General features: G+C 42.5%; 1 protein-coding gene across 1 annotated transcript in view; it reads left to right on the plus strand.

The window, feature by feature from the left end:
* The first annotated feature begins 3,383 nt into the window (after window positions 1-3,383).
* SH3RF1 (SH3 domain containing ring finger 1) overlaps window positions 3,384-19,409 on the plus strand; it is an 87,163-nt gene continuing 71,137 nt past the window's right edge. Inside the window, exons 1-2 of the mRNA XM_058803422.1 lie at window positions 3,384-3,409; window positions 4,386-4,874. Of these exons, the coding sequence (XP_058659405.1) occupies window positions 4,488-4,874 (387 nt within the window). The 5' untranslated portion in view covers window positions 3,384-3,409; window positions 4,386-4,487. The remainder of the gene's footprint in view (window positions 3,410-4,385; window positions 4,875-19,409) is intronic.

Genomic DNA, 19,409 nt, shown 5'->3' on the forward strand with positions numbered 1-19,409 from the left:
AGGAAAGAAAATGGTGTTACCAGTTCTTTCTGCTACTGACATTGTCTTTTGCTGTTCTTCCTATTGTCCTTTGCTTCTTCCTTTACTCAACAGCTTCCAGGTGAAAAGAAACAACATACATTGGAGGAAAAAAAAGTGCCTGAAACCCAGTGACAAAAGTACAATTCATTACACCAAAAATGTGTAAAATACAAACAAATATTAATAGACATTATAATTGTAGAAATCTAGATGGTTGAGTAACTGGAGGGCCTCATCTTTCAGATCTGTGTTTTTAAGGGATTTCTGCCCTTTGCATCATGTACTCAGTAAAAGTTGTACAAGAAACTAATGAACTGTGCATAAGGATGGGACAATTTCAAGAAATGAGGCCTCCTCACGTAAAGATGTCTGAAGAGTGCAATTCCCTGCTTACAGTTGGTAGTAAGAAAGAATAAATTCTTCAGTGTATCAGCAATTCTGTTCCTCTCAGTGCTGCACCAGAGTATTCCAGGCTCTCTGAGTCAAACACTTCATGCGTAAGAGGGCAGTGGCAGACATCTGCACACACCCACACATTTTTTACATGGATGATAATTGTTTGAAAATTAACTACAGCTACTGCTCAGGAAGTAACATATTTACCTGATACTCTTAAGAGTGTTTACTGCTTTGGTTTGTATTCCACAATGTATTTAGTATTTTACAGACTTTACATAAAACAAAGACCAGCCCTGATAAAGGGGTAATCTTTTTATCCTCCTTCCTTGAACTTTCATCATGCTTCCCTGGTGCACCACTTGTGTTGTAAATTCCTTTACTATTTTAATAGATATTTTACATTCCTTAGGCAGCAAACTAAGTTTAAACAACAGTAATTGTCTTGCTTACAAAACTATGCTAGAAAGGCTGGCAAATTATGAGATCTTTTGAAGAAGCTAAGTCCAAAAGTGAAATCCAATTGTGAGATGAGACTTTGTTTAGATTCAACAAGTCTCTGTTTCAAATGTGCTGATTATTCTTTTTTATGTAGTGACAGCACTGACATGGCAAGATAGAGGAATACTATGAGACACAGGAATATTCTTATGTATCAGATGTTTATACCCTTCTATTTATGTTACAATACTCCCTGGAAAGCACAGACATAGACCAGAAACCCATCTGTATCAGTTTTCCTAAACTCCAGAATTCATGGGGGAGGAAACCTTATTTCTTAATGAACTGTACATATTTAGCAGCTTCAATATTTCCACTACTACAACTGAAAAATAAAATAAAATATTAGAGATGAAGTGTGATGAGTACTTACATGGAAATCCTAATAATCAGAGAATATCATTACCATTGGAAACAATCAAGTTAGCATATCCAGGAAGTAAGACAGAAAAGACTGTCACACTATCAACTTATCCAAACCTACACAATCCATGCGTGAAAAAGGAAAAGAAAAAAAAAAAGCAGCCACGTTTTTACATATACACACAGAATTCAAGTAAGGATGACTGCAAATTTAAAGTTATAGAATATCCTGTATTGGAAGGGAACCACAAGGATAATCAAGTTCAGCTCCTGACCCTGCACGGGGCAGCCCCAAGAACCACAGCACATGCCTGAGAGCCTTATCCAAATGCTTCTTGAACTCTGTCAGTCTTTTGCTGTGATAACTTCCCTGGGAACCCTGTTCCAATGCCCAACCACCCTCTGGGTGAAGAAATTTTCCCTAATATCCAACCTGAACCTCCCCTGACAGTTTCATACCATTTCTTAGGGTCAACTTGAAAGCTAGAACTACACACAAACTTTTGGATTGCTTTCTTTTTTGAGTTGCAGTTGGCATGATACCTGGAACTTAAACATTCGTCTACTTTTTCATCACCCATAGACAAGGGGTCGCATTTCATTTAAAAAGAACAGGCTTTAACTTCTTTTTGATTTATGCTAATTTGTATGTATCTTAGGGTTTACTTCCTCCTTCATTCCCACAGTCTTGCAGAGAAGTATCTCACACAAAACACCCCACAAGCTAGTGCATCATATCCTGAATACAGAGGTGTGTGGTTGTGTGTGGGGGGAGTGTGTGAAGAGAGGCACTCACCAATTTTCTGGCATCATTTATTTAATTAAGCAGTCTTATCACAAAACCGTCTAGTTTGGAACAGACCTCCAAGATCAGCGAGTCCAGCTGTTAATCCAGCGCTGCCAAGTCCAGCACTGACCATGCCCATGACCTCACCACAAGCGTGCTGCAAGGGCCCGAGGGAGCAGAGCCGCACCCGAGGGCAGCGATGGACGTGACCCGGCAGCCCCGTCTCCTTCCCGGCCCGTGCCCAGCACGGCGGCCCCGGAGCCCCGGAGCGGGAACCACGCGGCCTCACCGCGTCCCCCCCGAGGCGCCGGGAGCTGCGGCCGCACCGCCGGGGGAGGCTAAGGGAGGGTCCCCCGCCCCGCACAAGCCCGCCCAGCCTGAGGAGCCTCCTTGGGCGGGCCGCCACGGGCTCTGGGCACCGCGGCTCCTCCTTCTGTGGGGCCTGGCAGCCGCAGGCCGGAGCTCCGGGTACGACTCACCACAGACAGCGAGCGGGGGCAGCCCTGCAAGGAGCGAGCGAGCGACCACCCACCCTCGTTCCCTTCCTCCGTCCCTCTTCCTCGTTCGCCACCGCCGCCCCCAGGCAGACGGGTGGCAGCCCCAGGTGCCCGTCCGGGCTGCCCCCAAGGCACAGGCAGGGGGAAGCGCCTGCTCCTCCCGTCCCAGGAAGCCGCCTGCGCCCTCCCACCGCCCCAGCCACGGCCCGAGGCACCCAGCGAGGTGCGGATGGCGGAGAGGACGAGGCGGCCCCGCGCCCCGTCCCCGCCCGCGAGGGGCGGTGCTGCCGCTGGGCACCCGCCGGGCCCGCCCCCGCTCCCTGCCCGCGGCCCCTCGGCGGGGCGGTGCCGGGCGGGGCGGTGCCGCGCCTCGCGTCAGCGGCCCCTGCGCGGCCGGGCGGGGAGGGCACGGGAGTCTCGGCGCTGCCGCGGCGGGAGAGGCAGCGCTGGGGCCGGCGGCGGCGGCGGCTCCTCACGGGAACAAAGCGGGGGCGGCGCGGCCACACGGTGAGAGCCGGGTGAGGGACGGGGAGGGGGCGGCGCTCGAGCTCCCCCGGGACCCCTGCGCTCCCCGAGGGGCGACTAGGCGCGGTGCGGCGGAGGGGCCGCGGGCCCGACCCCTCCCTCCCTGTGCCCAGCGCCTTGGGGCGGGGTGACAGCGCCGTGCCCCCCGCCCGCCCCCGCCTCCCGGGGAGCCGTCCCCGCTCGCCCCGTGTCCCTGCAGGGACCCCTGCGCGCCGCCGCCGCGGTGTCCGCCCGCCTGCGGGTGGCTGTTCCCCCGGGGAGCAGGGGAATATAAAGCAGTGGATCGGGGAGGCGGTCCGGGCGCGGAGCCCGAGAGCAGGTAGGTGCGGGACGGGCGCCCGGGGAGCCGGGGGCGCCGCTCCCGCAGGCGGCTGCGGGGGCTGGCGGGAGGCGCTCAACTTCGCCCGGCGCTGGGCACTGCCGAGGTCAGCGAGCCTTTTTCTGCCCGCGAAGCATCCTGGTGTGACTTCTCGCAGAATGTTTTTTTTTTTTTTTAGTGAGGGCTCTTTAGTGGTGTTTGGGTTTTTTTTTTCCCTCTCCTTTTGCCAACCCGTCGCTACATAGGCTGGAGCTGGCCGGGGGCTCGCCCCTGCCTCTGTGGCTGCATACGCAGCGCTCGTGTTGTCCTAACGATATGGCAGTAGCACTTCCTCCTGTAAATCACTTCGCGATAGTTTTTGAAGCGCTTCTTTAAGGCGGCACTGTAATGAACCCTCTTGTCAGTGCTTGCGGTGAGCTTAAAACCCTGTGAGCTGGAGGCTGTTTTTAAGGCTGAGCTGTGTAATGTGCTGCAGTAGTTTTCATAGAAAGGGTAGAAACGTAGTTCACTGTTGGTTTAGTGTTGGCATAAATGTAATTCCCCTTGCTCTGCCCTATTGGTGTAGGCTGTGTGGTTTTGGGCCCCGTTGTAGTCACCTTTGTCATCTTCTTGTTGTGAAAGAAAGCTAATCTCAGATGTTCAGAGAGACTGATGTATTAAGAACTATGAAAAGTAAGCTTTATTAATACTGCTGTACTGGGGGTAGCTCTTTGTTCTAGAATAATTTGAGTAAATAAAACCACTCTGACTGAAATTTATGGGGACTTGAATTTAAAAGCCTTAGCTGTTAGCATTTGTTAAAATATTTTAAATAAATAGATACATTGATGTCGATTGCTATTACTGTATTTGTGTTTCATTTATTTAATTAGTCTAGTGATCTCCTGTTTTGCTCTTTGTATGAACATCATCATATAAAATGGTTTTGCTGACTTTTTCCGGCTTATTAATGCCGTTTTCCCTCAAAAAATTTTAGAGCACAGTCAGAAGAGGAATGGATGTAACATGATACCCTTGCAGTGCTCAAAACACACAAATTCTGCAAAGATTTGTTTTTTGGTTAAATAATCCAAGGAAAATGGATGAATCAGCTCTGCTGGATCTGTTGGAGTGTCCTGTTTGCTTAGAGCGCCTTGATGCTTCTGCGAAAGTCTTGCCTTGCCAACACACGTTTTGTAAGCGCTGCCTGCTGGGCATCGTGAGCTCCCGCAGCGAGCTGCGCTGTCCCGAGTGCCGGACTTTAGTGGACTGCGGTGTTGACGAGCTCCCCAGCAATATTTTGCTGGTGAGGCTCCTGGATGGCATCAAACAGAGGCCCCGCAAACCCAGCGCCGGCGGTGGCACTGCCGGCACCAACGCGCTGAGGGTCCCCATCACCGCTGGAGCCAACTGCGCATCCAAGGACCTGCAGAGCTCCCAAGCTGGACAGCAGCAAAGGGTGCAAGCTCGGAGCCCTCCTGTTAGGGTAAGTACCACGTGGTGACAGTGTTCTGTTGCATTCCTGGCTTTTCCAGAATGGTTGATGGCCTCTGCTTTGGGATAAGGGCAGTCAGATAGTTAATACAGCGAAACAATGTAATTTTGAGAATACCTGTAGTGTCTTGCAACGCATGTTGGTGTTCCTATCAGTGTTGGTTTAATGTTGCATAAATATTAATAATGCTTCCTAACTGAAACTCTCAGTTTTTGAGGTAAGAAGAAGAAATCCTTAACTGTCCAATTCAAAGATAGTCAACTAGAGCAAGGTAACTTATATGGAAACCTTGAGTTAAGTTATTGTTAAGGATAGAGACCTTGTGAAGGACATTTGGTATTGTTTTTAGTTTGTCAACTGCAAGACTAGAGATTTCATTTTGGCTTGTGCACTTTCTCAAATGATTCTTACAACCAGTGAATTTCCTTTAAGTTAGACATAACAAATGTTAAACGTGAGCAGAGAAGTTTTGCCACTGGCTTCTAAGTATCCAAATTTTTACTTTCTTTCCTTCAAAAAGAAATTTTTTAATTTCTGCAGTCTGCTAAGTTGTACTCTTAGTCCTCATAATTTCTTTATTAGTTTTTCCTCAAGTATTTTTTTAGGGAATTTGTAAGTTGTATGTACCATGATGGGAAGACATTGCCTTCTTTATATACTCCAGTTCCTTCCTAAGAGCTATGCAACCTGTAGACTCTGTCATACCTTATAATCAACACTCAGTAGCCTCATTTATGATTATTCATTCTAGAACCTGTGTCAGGGAATGTAATTTTATGAGATGACAGACCTTGCTCTGTTTTATCTAACGACTAAGCAAGACAGCTTCTCTGAAAGGTTTTGCTGCCCAGTTTCTTTGAGTTCCTGTGTATGAAGTGAAGTTTCTGAACGGTTTAGGTGGTTTCTGTCTTGTGGAGTTTATTAGATTTTTATGAAATGTCTTAAGGAGCTTCAAGAAGAGGACTTGAACCTATTTTTGGCAGGACTAGTCTTTATTTTGAAGGGTATCTAAATTATTTAGTTTACTTACCCAGTGAAGGAAGCCTAACACTGATTTTCCTCAGATGTACTTGACATGATTGGAATCTCTCCAGAAGATCTTGGATACACCTTTTAAGTTTATCCTCTAACATAAGGATTTAAAATACAGTTGATTTTCCACTAGTTGATATTGCTTTCTCTGCTTGCTAGAGATCTCGTTGGTTCTTTACTTTAGAAAATGGAAATTATAATTATCAACTCACTTCCTGCTAATGAGTTTTGTTTTGTATATACATTAATTGGTGAGAAGGTGATCTGTGGGGTTTTTCTGTTAGTGGTTTGTTTTTGTGGTTTTGGTGAGTTTTCTTTCCAGAACGTAGAATCCTTAAAAAGTAATACAAAGAAGCATCAGGAATATCAAAACCAGTCTGGTCTTCTCCAGAACTTTAAGGTGTTTATCATGATACCTTGCATTTGCAAATGCTCTTCAACTTAAAACAAAAAACCCTTATAATTTGTTTATATATTTTTGTGTTGACCTCTGTAAATAACTGTATTTTCAGAGACCGCTTCTCCTCCAAAAAGGTTTCCAGTATGGTGCTGTGCACGAAAGACTGCACTTCAGAGTTTCTCAAAGCCTTGTTAGACAAAATAACTTGAATATTGAATATTTTATCTCTTTTTTTTTTTAATGTTCTATAATATCCTGTTTGCAACATTTGCATTTCCAGATGTTGTGCAGAGTAGAAAGTGATAACACATGGAAGGTTGCTTCAGCTTATCCTGTACTGTGTGCCACTAAAACTGTGACCACATGCATTCCTCATGCAGTAACCGATACTCATTGTATATCAGTGATAGTTTTTAGTGTTCTACAGTAAGTCTTATTCCATCTTTAGTTTTGGAGTTTCACAGGCATTCTTGTGCCTTCTTTCCTTTGGGAGACAGGGAAAGATGATGATGATGTCATCATTTGTCCACTTTGTCCAGAGCCTTTTTTACTAGGAAGCCAGTACCTTTAAGAACATGAACCAACTTTGATGGGTAAGAAGGTGGAGATATGAACTACTTTTCTGTTTTCTATATGAAAAGTGGTTTGGAAAAAAAAAAAAAAAAACAGTCCAGAAAGCAAAATGCCACTTTAATGGACAGTGTTGAAATGAATGCCCTGTTTGTTTTGCTAACTCTAACATAAAGATGCTTGCAAATACAGTTCCTCCCTGGGAATTGATGAGGAAAATCTGTTTCTAGATGAGTGGCAGAGTCAGATTTCCTAAACTAATTTTGCTGAAGGGGAACTAGTAAATGAAAGTTGCTGTTATATTAAATGAAGTGAATGTGGATGAAGTCTGTCAAGTCATAAACATTCTGCTTATACCCTGAAGTAATACTAAGCTCATAAATGCCCTTTCAGAGAATGCCATAATTTTCAGAAAAGGTTAATACAGCGTGTACTGCAGTGTGATTTCCTGAACTGTGTCAATGACTGTGGAGTGGCCAGCCCTGTAATTGCACACTATATTGCATTCTTTGTATGTATGTGGTGACACATGGCAATAAACAAACAAATGGTTCCTTGAGTCTTAAAACTAATGGAGCAGGGTGGGTGGTGGGGATTAACAAATCTTGTGCCTAGTATGTCCCCCACTAGAGTAACTTATTTCTGTAACCTCTCTAAGCTTTCACTCCTGTAACAATGGCAATTTCTCTGTGCAAGTTGTTAACCTATTTTGTCCCCCTGCTGTTTTGATGTACAAAGCCTCCTGTGCCTTTCTCTGGTACTGGTCAGACTGCACCTGATGGGAAACTTGTGTTTGCTGTGTGCCCAGCAGTTCTGTCCCAGGCAGCCAGCTTGCCAGGGACAACAGTTATATACATACTGCAGCTTCCTCTCTGGTAAAGATGCAAATTTAATGCTTTTCTACTTGTTTTCAAGTGAAAACCTTCAGGTAGGTTGACAGCTTGGAAGAGCCCCAGCCTGCTGTCAAATCTGCTTGCAGCTGGTCATCAGGAGCAAGTTGGGCTGCTGAGGGACTGCATGATCACATGAGCCTTGTTTCCTTCAAAAGAGCATTCAAAAATGTTAGGGTCCATCCTTTTATGTTTTTGCTCATGTTATTAGTTTTTTCATTTTCACAGAGTATGTCAAACAAGAATTATCCTAAGTTCCTTATGGCAGTTCTACAAGGATATGCTTACTGCAGGAGTCTTACATGTTGCTGTGTGCGTGGGTTGCTGGATGTTGGAGAGCTGTTCTCTCCTGGACAGATTTAAGATGATCCATGCTTAACTTTTCCTTGGAATTTGTATTTGCCTAAGACATACCAAGTCTCCTTCTAGTTTGTTTATAGACCAACTTTCTGAAGTTGGGGTTTCTTTTCCACAGAACCTAGAGGAGAGTTGTCTAGTCTGAAACCTCATCACTGTTGGAAATATTTTGTAATAAGGTTTTCAGCTATTTTGTGGACCAATATAGGCAGGAAGAGCTAAAAGAAGAATACAAATGACCTCCATTAACAAGAGAAAAGCATGAATAGCTCAAAAGTTGGGCATTCCTGATGCAGTTGATGCCTATGCTGAGTAAGAATTGATGGTGTAATGTTGTAAGCAAGTGGTCCTGAGATGGGATGGTCACACATCCAATTTGAATATATTCCACTGTATGTCAGTGGAAAATCTTATCAAGAAATGTTACAGTGCAATGTGAAAGTCCTGAAGCTTTCCTCTTTTTGGTTATTTTTATTCTGGAAAGCCCCTAGAAACTCTGGAGATAGTGTTCTCGGTGAAGTCGACTTGAAATGAGGGAAAAGAATCATTACAGACTATTGGAAAATGCTCCTTTAGGTGTTAAAGGGGGCTAGAGCCACTAGTATCTGAGCATCTGAGTTGTTTGCGATAAATTCTTTTACACTGAAGAGGAAAGAAGGACCCACTAACAGGACATTGTTTCATGAGTTTCTGCTAATTCTTGCTGTGTCATGTAAATCCATGCATCCATTTTCATGGTTGTTTAACAAGGAAAGCAATACTAAAATTTTAAATTCCTGTATCTCTACTGCTGCAGCAGTTGTCATTTGTGATCCAGTAGGCTTGCCTGGGAACTGCTGAAACAGTTGTAATGGCAGAAGGGAAAATAAATGGAGCAGGTTTTCCACCCGAAGCTGTGGTGTTTGACCTTGCCACACATCTTGGGGCAGTAGGGACAGTGGGCCACCTTCTGGTCTGTGTTGATTTAAGCAGGTTGGGCTTCTCTCTCAGACTCAATGGATGATGTAAGCAATCCATTTTCTTTTATCCTAAGCACCCTGGAGAGGAGAGCTCAGAGTGCACCTCTCACAATTTGGCTGTTGAGCATGTTGCAAAAATCTGACAGGAGACAAAACAACTGCTGCTTTTGTAGTGATGGTGCTTGCTGGACTATGAAGATCCTGGCAGAACTTAAATATCCAAAGAAACCTTTTAGACTAGAAGATAACAATAGGATGAAGAATGTGCATTCATGGATCAATAACTTTATTACATTATTGTAAATAAATAGGGGGATCGCCATGCATAGCAACAGGTGTAGATTGGAACAGATGTTTAAATCATGTTGGAACAAGAGTTAGTGGAATACAATAATACAAAGAATTGTATCAGTAAAAGTCTGCTGGACGAGTACTCTTAGAGGAGGCTCCCATTGTCATAATAGATCAGATTGTCAAGTATACCCATTTAAAGGAAAAAGCAGTTGTAGAAATATGCAAAACACAGTGGCTAATGCAGTTGGCTTCATGACTGTTATTTGTGATCATAGGCTGGAGAATCATTTCTTGATGGTATCTGATTTTGAGCTGACCCCCCCCAACCAAAAGGTTATTCCATAACATATGGCATCTTGCTCAGCATATAAATCTGGGGAAAGAAGAAGGAATGGGGGGGGAATTTCCCAGGTAATATTTGAGAATCTGGAGATAGACACCTATTCATGCTCTGGAGTGATCATTAGAAAATATTTTGTGAAGTCTTTTCAAATCATATACGCATGCTTTTGTTTCGTGTCATGCTTGCTGACATACCAGATTCTGCTTTTATGTTTACAGTTTCTTGTACAGTTTTAATTAGTTCTGTGTAACACTGTTGTATCCTATGTGAAACTAGAGAAAATTTAATGGAGATCATAAATATGAAAGAAAAGAGACTGACTGTTCTGGTGTTTGTATGTTCCCTTTCAGAGATAAATAATTAGGTAGAGAAGGAGGATAAGCAAAAGGAAGAACTGTCTCTGTATCCAAAGGCATTGAGAGCTTCCGGGCTCAGTTCCTGGCTTTGCTACAGACATCCTTTATGACCTTGCACATAGTCACTCAAAGCTCTTTGTGCCTCTGTTTCCCATCTGCAGATATGACTGATAGTACTTTCTTTGTGTGACTCACTATTTAGACTTTATGCTCTCCGGGGCAGACACTGACTTTTTTAAAATATTGGATGTATCTGTAGTTGTTTTACAATGGTTCCACAGTCTCAGTTGAGGTCAGTATATCCTGCTGTTAACTCTAAATCATTGACTTCCACATTACTGGAGAACTGTTCATAATCCATTTCCTGTCTCAAAGACGGTGCAATGCTTAGTGTCACATTGTTAAAAGGATTTAATTTTGTTTGGATGTTTAATAGGAAGTCACATGAATACCTCAGTGAGGAAAAGCCAGACACTTGAAACGTCTGCGGAAGTCACAGTCCACCCTTCAGCTAGGGAAATCTGCATCTAACTGGCACACTGGTGTGTAGATTTGAGTCTGTTTTGAAAAGAAGAAGAAGAGAATATCCAGTGTAAATTGTGTTGATAATGCAGAAATGTTTAATTCCATACTTTGAACCTGCATAGCTATCTTGAACCTGCCAATTAACATTAATCTGCTTGATAAAATAGCGGTCAAACTAGTGTAATCTCCTTTTTTAGAAAACAATTAGGTTTTGAAGTAAACTGATCTATAAACTAAAAAGTCCACATTATTTACATGTGATACTGAAATCTGAAATCCCTCTTTAATTTGTTTACAAGCTTTTATTTTTTGTCTTCATGTGGAAGAGAGAGCTGTCTCTATTTCCCTTCATTTTCCAATTTAATATTCCTCCATTTATGTAGATTTGTTTAAAACCACCTACATGAAATGGTATCTTTTTTTCCTCCCCTTTAATGTGACCAGTGAGTTGCTCTGCTCGAAAAGCTTTGATCATTCAGAAAATTTAAACTTTTGCATAAAAATGGAAATCTCAAGCCGTTACTTTTAATGGGCTTGTGAAGGGAAGCATTTTTTTCGAGAGAATAAAAATCCTTGAATTTTTTTCTCATATTAGCAAAAAAATCAAATACCAACAAAATTGTTTTACATAGGGCATCCAGGATCTGGTTAGAAAAGTCAGTCAGTAGTGCTGTGTGTCTCTGTGCGTAGTGTCTGGCTTTCTGCAATGCATTTGGTGGCATCATGCACGGTATGAAGAGCTGGTTGGGATGGCATCAGCTAGAAATCCTTCTCCCCTCTCCTTTAACTGAGTGAAATGGTTTTTAATGGAACTTCAGTGTTTAGTGCATGGATAGGAACTGCAGAAAACAGAAAGCTTTTAACTGCAGCTGTGATAATAAAACTGGAAACTTGTTATGATCAGTTGTTTGTCTTTCTTTTGGTGAACTTCCCCTTGCAGTGCATTTGGCCTTCTCCCTATGATATGCTTAACACCTTCCTTGGTCTTTTCTTTGGCTCCATTGTTGTTCTTTATTCAAACAATCTCCTGCCTCTGATTTTACTGTACCACTTCCAAGAAAAAGAAAACATCTAGTTTTCTTACCTCTTGTGTCCCATTTGTCCATGACTGTGTCAGACATAAGGAACAAAAAATAAACAATAAGAAAGAAAATTTTCTATTGAGGTATGTGGATTATGTACAACCTTGTAGTATATTCAACTAAGATCTGCCAAATACATGAAGAGCATAAAGTGTAAGTTAATATTACTGTATTGCCTAGCCTCCTGGGATTATTCTTTCTTTTTGCTTTTTCTTTTTCTTCTTCTCCTTTAAATCACTGACTATATCCTCATGCTAGTGTGGGCAAGAGTGGGTCTCAGTAATTAAAGCTGAAATATCAACTGGTCAGCCCTGTTCATGCATACACCTTGTTACTGCCTTGACAGAGGAAAAGTGTGCATCTGTTAAACCTCATTTCCTGTTGGTCACAGAATCACAGAATCACAGAAGTTCAAGACTGGAAGAGACCTATAAGATCATCAAGTCCAGTCGATGTTCTAACTGTTCACTAGATCATGGCAGCAAGTGCCACATCCAGTCTTTTTTTGAATTCTTCAAGGGATGATGACTCCACCACCTCACTGGGTAAATGATTCCAGTATCTGACCACTCTTACTGTGAAATATTTGCTTCTTAATTCTAACTTACATCTCGCTTGACGCAACTTGAGACTGTGTCCTCTTGTTCTGTCTGTTATCGCCCGGAGAAAGAGGCCGACCCCCAGCTCACCACAGCCACCCTTCAGGAAGTTGTAGAGAGCGATGAGGTCGCCCCTGAGTCTCCTTTTCTCCAGGCTGAACAACCCCAGCTCCCTCAGTCGCTCTTCGTATGGCTTGTGTTCCAAGCCCCTTATTAGTCTCGTTGCCCTCCTCTGGACACGCTCAAGTAACTCGATGTCCCTCCTAAAATGAGGGGCCCAGAACTGGATGCAATACTCCAAGTGAGGCCTCACCAGTGCCGAGTACAGGGGAAGAATGACCTCTCTGCTCCTGCTGGCCACTCCATTTCTGATACTGGCCAGGATGGCATTGGCCCTCTTGGCTACCTGGGCACACTGCTGGCTCATATTTAATCGACTGTCAACCAGCACCCCCAGGTCCCTTTCCACCTGGGCACTATCCAGCCACTCCGTCCCCAGCTTATATCGGTACAGGGGGTTATTGTGGCCGAAGTGCAGTACTCGGCACTTGGATTTATTGAAGTTCATCCCGTTTGATTCTGCCCATGCATCTAACCTTTCCAAATCTCTCTGGAGAGCCCTACACCCCTCTAGCAGATCTACACTCTTTCCCAATTTAGTGTCATCAGCGAATTTACTAATAAAAGACTCTAAGCCCTCATCCATATCATCAATAAAAATGTTGAACAAAACTGGCCCCAACACAGACCCCTGAGGGACACCACTGGTGACTGGTTGCCAGCTGGATGTGACACCATTCACCACCACTCTCTGGGCCCGGCCATCCAGCCAGTTCTGAACCCAGCAAAGGGTATTCCTATCCAGACCACGGCCAGCGAGTTTGTCCAGGAGTATGCTATGGGAAACAGTGTCGAAGGCCTTGCTGAAATCCAGAAAAACAACATCTACAGCCTTCCCTGCATCCAATAGCCGGGTTACCTGGTCATAAAAGGTGATCAGGTTAGTCAGACATGATCTACCCCTCCTAAATCCGTGCTGGCTGGGTCTGATACCCTGGCCGTCCTGCAAATTTTGCATGATGGCACGTAATATAAACTGTTCCATTATTTTGCCAGGTATAGAGGTCAGGCTGACTGGTCTATAATTGCCAGGATCTTCCTTTGCACCCTTTTTGTGAATGGGTATCACATTGGCCAGTCATCCGGAACCTCACCAGTGATCCATGACTGTTGGTAAATGATAGAGAGTGGCTTTGCAATCTCATTTGCCAGCTCTCTCATTACCCTAGGGTGGATCCCATCTGGTCCCATGGATTTATGAATATCCAAGGATTTCAATAGTTCTATAACAGCCTCCTCTTGGATAATGTGGGGGCCATTCTGTTCCCTAAAACCAACGACCAGCCTAGACGGACGGGAGTCTTGAGGGCAAGTCATCTTCCCATTAAAAACCGAGGCAAAATAGGCATTGAACACTTCTGCCTTCTCTTCGTCTGCAAATACTAACTTCCCACCTTTGTCCAGTAAGGAACAAAGGCTGGTCCTACCTTTCTTCCTACTATTAATATATTTATAAAAACATTTTTTATTATCCTTAACAACAGTCGCTATCCTGAGTTCAAACTGAGCTTTGGCCTCCCTAATTTTTTTCCTGCATACTCTAGCAGCCCTCTTGAATACTTCCTTGGAGACCTGACCCTTTTTCCAACTCTGATATGTCCTCTTTTTATTCCTAAGCTCCTCCAAGATCTCCTGTCCCAGCCAGGCTGGACGTTTGCCCCGTTGACTGATCTTTCGGGATACAGGAATGGTTTGTTCCTGCGCCCTCAAGATCTCTGCCTTGAAGTAAGCCCACCCTTCCTGAACTCCTTTATTTTTAAGAGCAGCTTCCCAAGGGACGCTCTGAATTAATCTCTTAAACAGGCCAAAGTCCGCCCTCCGGAAATCCAATGTACAAGTTATACTGGTGCTCTTCCTAATATCACCAAGTATTGAAAACTCTATTAATTCATGGTCACTCTGCCCCAAACGACCTCCAACCCTCACATCTCCCACCAGCCCATCCCTATTTGTAAATAACAGATCTAATGTAGGCCCTTCCCTGGTGGGTTCATCTACCAGCTGTAACAAAAAGTTATCTTCCATAGATTCTAAGAATTTTCTGGATTGCCTCTTTACTGCTGTATTAAATTCCCAGCAGATATCTGGTAGATTAAAATCACCAACAAGAACAAGGGTTGATGATCTAGAAACATTGCACAACTGCTTATAGAATAAATCGTCTACTTCTTCTTCTTGATCGGGTGGACGATAACAGACTCCCAATATGATGTCTGCGTTGTTGGCCTTCCCCTTGATTCTTATCCATAAACATTCAACACCTTCTTCCTTTGTTTCAATTTCAATGGCATCGAAGGTTTGCTTAACATAAAGAGCTACGCCACCTCCTCTTCTTCCTTTTCTATCTCTCCTGAAGAGTCTGTATCCAACCAATGTAGTACTCCAGTTATATGAGTCATCCCACCACATTTCCGTGATGGCAACTACATCATAGCTTTGCAGTTGTACCATGGCCTCCAGCTCTTCTTGTTTATTGCCCAAACTGCGTGCATTGGTATACATGCACCTCATCTGGGCAACTGAGTTCACCCCTATCTTACGCTTACAATTCTTGGGCCTGTTTCCAGTTAGCTCAGCTGGTTCCCCTTCCCCCTTCAAGCTTGGTCCCTCTGTGTTAGACAGAAAAACTTGTCTAAAACTTGGAAAATCAGCAGTGAATTCTTGAGTCAGTTGAACTGGATCAAATCCTTCACTTTTCACATCACTAAATCAGAGTCTTTTTGGAGAGCAGGTTTTTGGGTTTGTTTTTTTTTTGGACTGAGAATTGCTACTGTGAGGTGAGCTGGATTAGTTTTAGAAAGCAAATGGTCCTGAGGTGGGATGGTCACGCACCCAAGTGCTCTTTCTGCACTCCTTATCTCTCTTAGGTGTAGAGGGGAAGATGATAGAACTGTCCTTTGGCAGTCAAGCTGAATGCTGGGAGCTTAGAGCTTTGCTGCACTGAGCACCTCATCCCTTTCCCATGGATATTGCCAGAGTTGCCATGCAGTTTGGGTGCAGAACCCCAGCTGGTCAGCACACTGGCAATTGGTTAAGTCTGTTTTCACATTTGCATCCTCTAAAATGTCAGGAAATTGTTGGGACTCAGAAACATGCTCTGGAGAGAAGGGAAATCACTCCAAAGAGGGAAATCAAGTCCAGTATTTTTAATTCTTTAGACATGTGATGCTTATATATGTATCTTTAAAATGTCATTCAATGTTGCCTGGAAACCTGCAGATTTGGATTCTCCAGTTGAAGGAAGAGTGAAACACAGAAGTCAATGTTTCATTTATGGACACTGTTGCCCAAAGTGTCTCAGAATCTGAGCCTGCTAGGTACATCAAAGTCAGCTGTGGTGTGTTTATGAGCAATCTGCTGTACCCTTAGAAGCTTAGGGTTGTGGATCTCATTTTGCACTTGTGGCTCCCAGTATGAGATTTATTGTCCAAATAAAGTTTTTGTAGTGTAAGAGTATAAACACTTAAGAATTTTAAGTAATATCTTGTCTAGGTCTTTGTTCCCCTCTTATTTTGCTCTAGATTAAACTCCTCTACCCCCTGCCCCTCCCTCCCCCAGCATAAGCACTTAAATTTTCAAGTATTAAAAAGCCAGAACCTGCAAGGATGTGTCTGATCTCCTACAAATGAGGACAAGATTCTGTTGTGCACCATCCCTCTAACACAGGAATTCTGTTTGAAATATTGCTCATATGCTTGGCCTTCCACATCTCATTTTTTGAATATGGTGTGAATTCTGTTTGGGTTTTGTTTGTTTTTAATTGAACTAAAAGCTCTGTTCTGGTGTTTACCTGTTCTTTCTACCTTTCTTGATTTTTCAGAGTCAAATTTTAGATAGTCCATTTTTATATTCTGTAAATGTGCAAAGTATAATTTTCTAGTTTCTAGCTGGGAAGTATGCTATTAATCATAAATGCATTTTGATCAAAGGTAAGCATTTCAGTGTTGTTTAAATATTAATACAGATAACATTCTCCTCCTCTCTGAAGTGGAGGACTGCTGCCAGTGCTGTTCAGAAGATAAGCCTGGCATCAAGTGTCCTGTTGGATTTCGTCACACCTGAAGTGCTCCTCAGTCTTAGCATTTCTTTGTAAATAAAACTGATTTTATTTCATGGCATTAGTGTTGCAGAAAGATGAGATAACTCTGCTTTCCTCTTCTTGTAAAGGAAAGATTGCATATTACCTCTCTTGACTTTCTCTTTTCAGCATCTAAGCTTTCAAAATATACATGTGCATTGAAAGCTTTTTAAAGAACTGAACCACTGTTTTACCTTGTGTGAACCACAGTTCTACAAGACAAGCTTTTGAAAGCTCTGATTAAAGACAAAAGTATGCATTTCCTCCAGACTGTCAAGCTGCTGAACCCAAGAGAAGGAACGTAGTCTTACTTGCACAGGGGTGACAGAACATCAATACTGAATAATTTGAAGCATGTCTCTTCAATTATTCTTTTTTGGTATGCTATCTTAGCCCTTTAGATTATAGTCTTTGTTTTATTTGTATTAAAAATGGGTAAGAATTAAGCACTTCTGACTTTTAAAAGTGTTAAAATGGAAAATAGTCAAGGATAATCAGATGACAATCTGAGTTGGCATATATAGGGCATAGCTGTTCTAGAAGCTTATTTTAAACAAATCCAGTAAAGTTGAGTTCACTGCACTGTGGTAAAGTGCCTCTGAGTAGTGAAGAAGCTTTTATTCTGAAGCTAAGAGCTTGCTAAAAGAAAATCAATGTCTCATGGACCTTCACTTGTTCATGTGTGCCAGTGCCCTTCTATCTCACATGGTCTTTCTCAGGAGCTAGATAAAGAAAGGAGACTCTTAAATCTTATCCACTCTAGCAGACTTAAGCCATTTTCAAAACCTGTTTAATTTAACACAGTTTTAAATCCACAGCCTTATTAAGTTAACAAGCCTTCAGCCTTGCCACCAGGTTCTGTAATCCTCTTAGGTCTTGGGACTAAGCAGGGCAGGGATAGTCAATAAGCAGATGAATAGATAATCTTGCAGAAGACAGATAGATTTTAAAGTTGAGAAATGCTGATCTGAATTTCCATTCAGCAAATGCATAACCACTAGTACATACCACTTGAGGAAAAAGTTGAAATGACTATCATTTTGTTTGAGGGGAGGAAGAGTGAATAAGGGATTTTTTAAAAAATGCATTAATTCCTGGTTTGCAACTCAATAAAATAAGGTTAAATTTTAAATATAGAGTAAGGTAGACAAAAATAGCAGTTTTGTTTCCTTGCTATTGTGCATATGCAGATTAAAATCTTCTTATGGTTGTTTCACAAGCTATTTTTGCAAATCTTTCAGGCAATCAAGGGTCTAGAATTTAAAGACCACAAAGAAGATTATGTTGATAGTGTGGCCATGGCCACCACTGCAGTCTGCATATTGCTTCTGTTCAGTTTTCACTCTTCTAACACTACTGACCTAAAGCTGTGTCTGTTTTCTGGGCATAACTCCTGAGGTAGTGGAATTGGAGGAATTTAAAAAGAGCCATATGTAGTGGAAGAATTCAGCCTAACAGGAGGATTCCTGCCAGACATGTTCACACAGCGCCAGAGTAGGAACAGAGGAAGTGGATCATAGAATCGTTAATGTTAGAAAAGTCCTCCAAGATCATCAAGTCAAACTTTTGACTGAATATCACTATGACCACTAAACCATATAATGAAGTGCCACATCTACTTATTTTTTGAACACTTCCAGGAATGGTGATTCTACCACTTCCCTGGAGAACTTGTTCCAATGTAGGATTCAAAGCAAGTCCAGGAGTTGGAGAGGGTGGCAGAAGAGCTGAACACACATCTCTGCTTGAGGCATGAAAGCAATCACTTATCTCATTGAAAGAGAGGGAGAAGGCTTCTGGGAGGAGATGGCTGAAAAGCAGAGAAATTTCAATATGATGGGTGATAAAGACCCAAATGGTCAAGTGATAAGGAAGGAAGAGGAACAGTGGTTCTGAAAGAAAACAAACTGTGGTGGTAGGCTTGGAACATAGCAATAAACCAATTAGATAAAATACTAGAGAGGAAATGGGATCAAGCAAATGACTCTTGGCTCACTGGAATTGAATTAGAGACTTGGTGAGGGGGAAGTGCTGCAGGAGCAAGCTGAAGAGGTAGCTTGATGTTTGAAGAAAGGTTTGGAGAGCACCAAAATAGAAAAGTTGCTATGGAGGTGTTGGCTAGACAAGAGGTGAGAAAGAAATGTAAATGTGTTGACTCACATGCCATCTCGTTTCCTTCCGTATGTGTGTGTATTTCAATACTGTGTATTTTATTTTTCATTGTTTATTTTGTAATAGTGGGTCATATATTATGTGACATTTAGACTAGTACAGTTACAAAATGGTCAAAGAACTTCCATTCAGAGCTTTGAAGATTACTTCTGCCATCTCCCTCAAGGACTTTAAGATTCTTCACAGGATTCTGAAAATGTCTATTTTACTACTAATAATATATTCTTATTGTTCTTATAGAACCAATAAAGCTGCAAATTCTATATTTCATGAAACGAACTCAAAAAGAACATACAAAAAGGGGGGGGGGGGTAGTGTCCTAGGAATTGATGGGAAATTCAAAAAGATTCTCAAAGAATGAAGAAAAAATAAACATAATCTGTGCCTGTTTTGATTTGATGGCATTTTCTTTCATCTTACTTCCATATTTCCTAAGTCCTTTGTCTATTCCTTCAGTTAGTAATAAATGAAAATAAGGATTTAAACACCATGCTGGCATTACAGAGCATGGTCACCATCTATTATTTTGAATTCAGTCGTGATTATAAGACAAATGGATTTTATGGTACATGTTCTCCAAGAAAAACAATGGAATGTTTTCAGTATGTTTTCAGTCTCTTGGAGCAGCTCACCTTTCTGCCATACTTTTAAAAGAACTATCTTTCCAGAACTATGGTTTCAAAATATATTGGTTTCTGTAAGGGAGATTTGGTTTACTTTAACTAATAAGGGAATTGGATTTTCAGTGC

This window comes from Ammospiza caudacuta, chromosome 4 (genome assembly GCF_027887145.1).
Source record: "Ammospiza caudacuta isolate bAmmCau1 chromosome 4, bAmmCau1.pri, whole genome shotgun sequence".
NCBI lineage: Eukaryota > Metazoa > Chordata > Aves > Passeriformes > Passerellidae > Ammospiza > Ammospiza caudacuta.